Source organism: Cupressus sempervirens, chromosome 7 (assembly GCF_028749045.1).
Source record: "Cupressus sempervirens isolate cs-2001-9-10 chromosome 7, ASM2874904v1, whole genome shotgun sequence".
In the NCBI taxonomy this organism is placed as follows: domain Eukaryota; kingdom Viridiplantae; phylum Streptophyta; class Pinopsida; order Cupressales; family Cupressaceae; genus Cupressus; species Cupressus sempervirens.
Genome location: NC_143124.1, coordinates 299675051 through 299678825, shown reverse-complemented (window position 1 = coordinate 299678825; position 3775 = coordinate 299675051). Strand labels below are relative to the sequence as shown.

At 32.8% G+C, this 3775-nt stretch overlaps 1 protein-coding gene across 1 annotated transcript; it reads left to right on the top strand.

Annotated features, from left to right (window-relative positions):
* Positions 1–1288: 1288 nt before the first annotated feature.
* On the top strand, positions 1289–2764 carry LOC149546602 (calmodulin-like). Its single transcript, XM_089791290.1, has 4 exons — positions 1289–1629; positions 1833–1990; positions 2096–2176; positions 2380–2764. Exons 1-4 carry the CDS (start codon positions 1551–1553, stop codon positions 2512–2514), a joined length of 453 nt encoding a protein of 150 aa, XP_089647416.1. The 5' UTR covers positions 1289–1550; the 3' UTR covers positions 2515–2764.
* Positions 2765–3775: the final 1011 nt, after the last annotated feature.

Sequence of the window (3775 nt, the reverse complement as noted above, 5' to 3'; positions counted from 1 at the left end):
AACAAAATAAAACATACCCACACCATCTACTTTCCCATAATCAAACACTCTAATCTACTCCAACCTTTAGTTTTTAAATATTCTTTTACCTATTCTCATGTTAGAATTCAACCTATCTTGATCATGATCAAGAAAAATAAAACCTACCCACACTATCTACTTCACATGAGGAGAAGGGTAGTGGCTATTCGACCACGAAAAACAATCTTGCATATAACTGGGGTTGCAAGCTTTGAGTTTAACCATGGAGGAAACTTCATAGTTAAGCGCGCTTAGGTTGGAGTAATATTGGGATGGGTGACCTCCCGGGAAGTCCCGGTGCTTCACCCTTATGAGCATCACCTAGATCCAATGAGTGCTAAGTGTTCCATTTAATCTCATGAGAGATGGATTCATGGAGAATCACTACTCATGAAACATGGGTTAATGAGTTTGACTCCAAAATCACATAGTTAAATCTTGATAGCAATATCATTATTTGTAACTTTTCAAAAATAAACTAATCTTGATAGCAATATCATTATTTGTAACTTTTCAAAAATAAACTTTCTCCTTCTTGGAACAAACGCTTTACTTGAGGAGAACGTAGTGGCTTCCTCATAGCAATATCATTATTTGTAACTTTTCAAAAATAAACTTTCTCCTTCTTGGAACAAACGCTTTATTTGAGGAGAACGTAGTGGCTATCTGACTTTTTGTAACTTTTCAAAAATAAACTCTCTCCTTCTCGAAACAAACACTTTTCATACATTTATAGCTGTTGCCTAGAAGAACACCCTAATCTACTTCAACCTAACACAAAAGAACAAAAAGAAAAAGAACAGAAGAACAAGAACTTTTCCAGCTATTATGATTATGATTCAAAAAAGGAAGAAAGATACCCACATTGGGAAATATCAAGTATGACCTAATGTGAGACAAGTGGGTTGGACCAAGTCCATCCCAACTCCTTGTAAAGCAGCTCTACAGATAGACTTGTAGGAATCTCTCTATAAAATTTAGCCTCAGCGTGAGTTCCAATAAATTTTGTTTTACTAGTTGGCAATTCAAGAGCCCTCCAAAATAATTCACATTTAGAAAGGTCAAAGATCCCATCCATATTAATTAGGAAACCTGAGGCTCGCTTCCATAGGAACCGCGTGAAAAGATATAGAGGTCTCCTCCAGACGTGTTAACAGAGTTTTTAATGCGAAAAAGTCCTCTGTAACCGAACCAATAGAATCTCCACGTACCCCACCTTATTGTTGCCCAAAAAATATTAAGAAGACAGCCTGTATTTTTCATCTGGGTGTATTTTTTATTGAAAACTTGTTCATTTGGGTGTTTTTCTATTCATAGGCTTTTACCTACGGTGCAGGTCCGCTTGAAGGTTTACAGTTGTATTTTCTTGATGTGTGGATCTGTAGTTAGGGAGGCAGGATTATATTGTGGGTTGCCTTGGGATTTGTTGTTCTTGCCCTGCTTGATCTATAAATACACAGTCCTTGGTTCTTTCTCTTAAGGTGTATAATCTTAATATATTTCATAAGTTCTAGTGAATTGAGATAGGTATGGCACTAGAAAACTTGACGGAGGAGCAGATTGCTGAGTTCAAGGAGGCTTTCAGTCTCTTTGATAGAGATGGCGATGGTAAATATCATCATTCAATTTTCACAATTCATGAGATTAATGTTGTTTGACAATGGATTTGTTAGATAAATGTTGTTTGATTATGGATTTGTATGTATATGTTGTTTGGGCATCAAGTCTCATTTTGAAGATGGTTTATAGAATGTGATCTGTTTAAAAGATTTATTCAATCAAATTTAAAAAGATTATTGTGATTTTTGTAGGCTGTATTACCACAAAAGAGCTTGCAACAGTTATCAGATCTTTGGGGCAGAATCCCACAGAAGCAGAATTGAGAGACATGATTAGTGAAGTGGATGCTGATGGCAATGGAACCATAGATTTTAGTGAGTTTTTGAATCTCATGGCAAGGAAAATGAAGGTATGTTGTGGGCAAATGTGATTTTATGATTGTGGTATTCTATGCTAGGAAAATGAAATGAGATTTTAGTGTTTGTTAACGTTTTTCTTGATATGGGTTTTGCAGGAGACTGATACAGATGAGGAACTCAGAGAAGCATTCAAAGTGTTTGATAAGGACCAAAATGGCTTCATTTCTGCTTCTGAGGTCAGTCTCATGACTTTTATGTAGTACCATGATGTGGGTCTGTATTAATTGTAATTAGTGACTATTTATGTTTAATTATATGAAGGCACACACATTTGTATATGCCAAATGTGATGTAACCAGTGGAAGATTGTTGAATGCTGGTTTATGGAATTGAGATTTGAACTAGATCTCTAACTTGAAGAGTTTTCTTTTTGATTCAGTTGAGACATGTAATGATCAACTTGGGAGAAAAACTGACAGATGAAGAAGTTGAGCAGATGATAAAGGAAGCAGATGTTGATGGAGATGGACAGGTTAACTATGAGGAGTTTGTGAGAATGATGATGACTTCCTAAATTATGTCCATTGCTCTTCTCTATAAGAGACTCTTATTAGTTATTGATTTATTAAGTTGTAAATGTACCCTCACTCTATTTTCAGCAACCTTATCAGGGACTTCAGACTTCACATTTCTCAGGTTCTTCAAAATTCATCTCCTTTGCTTATGGATTTTGTACAGTAAAATGAGGGTTTTGACTTCAACATTTTCTCTTGAAGTCAAGTTCTACAAATAAAGTTCAAAAACAAGAATCTTTTGAGAATAAAGAGTTTGTAAATGCATGGAGTACAGCTAAAAATGTTTTGACCCATTGAACAATGCATGTTCACTTTTATATTTCTTAACATTTCAAGTGCTTTTTAGACTCATTTAATATTATATAGCTTTTGATCCAAATCTAATTAGCCATAGACGCTAGACTTCAATTTTGTACTGAGATTCTTACATGTGGAAATGTGTATCTGAGATTTTATAATGAAAGACTCACTTTGACAACTGTCTAGTAGAAATGGAAGTGAGTAGAGTCTTTCCATGCATTGATGACTAATTCAAACAGCTCTGCAAATTTTAGAAGTCATATTGCACGTGGAGAGACTGTCGGCTCCCTATACCTAAATGATATTCATTAATTACTTTGTGACAGCATAAGGAAAAATTGAAATATGAAATATAGTACTTGTTTAAAAACAGAAGTGTTAAATGTCCTTCTAATGGTTTGGCTTCATAGTTTATCTCGGCATTCAAATGAAGTACATCAAGAGATCTCTGCATAAGTTAATCTAGTAATAATAATAATTAGTTTCAAGTAAAAAAAAATATGAGAAAGAGATGGTGTTCTAATATAGTAATATAAAGTTTAATAAGTATCTGTTTATTTAAATTATAGTAATTTTATTCTTTTTTAAGAACTAAAATTATAACTTTATATAATATAGTTTATAGTTTTCCCTTTTCCATGTTCTTTTATTCTAATTTATATTAAATGTCTAAAGAAAGATGATTCTAATTTTATTCTTTCTTAATAATCAAAATACACATGCATAGATACAAATTTTAGATATTATGCATTCAATTTTAAATTATTTTATTTATTAACTATTTCTAAATATACTAATATTATATAGATGTTTGAACATTCTTAACACATCATAATACACTTTCCTAAAATATGAAAATATCAAACTAACATGATCCTACAATAAACATAAGGTAGTTCCATACATGTCCCTTCTTTATATTGAACAAATGATAATGGAAATTATTTCATCTTAAGATTT

Bases quoted from the DNA above. Each gene is read 5' to 3' on its own strand.
- LOC149546602 (XM_089791290.1), top strand. From the start codon at position 1,551: ATGGCACTAGAAAACTTGACGGAGGAGCAGATTGCTGAGTTCAAGGAG. The intron at 1,991-2,095 runs GTATGTTGTGGG...TGGGTTTTGCAG, and splicing joins TCATGGCAAGGAAAATGAAG to GAGACTGATACAGATGAGGA. The intron at 2,177-2,379 runs GTCAGTCTCATG...TTTTTGATTCAG, and splicing joins GCTTCATTTCTGCTTCTGAG to TTGAGACATGTAATGATCAA.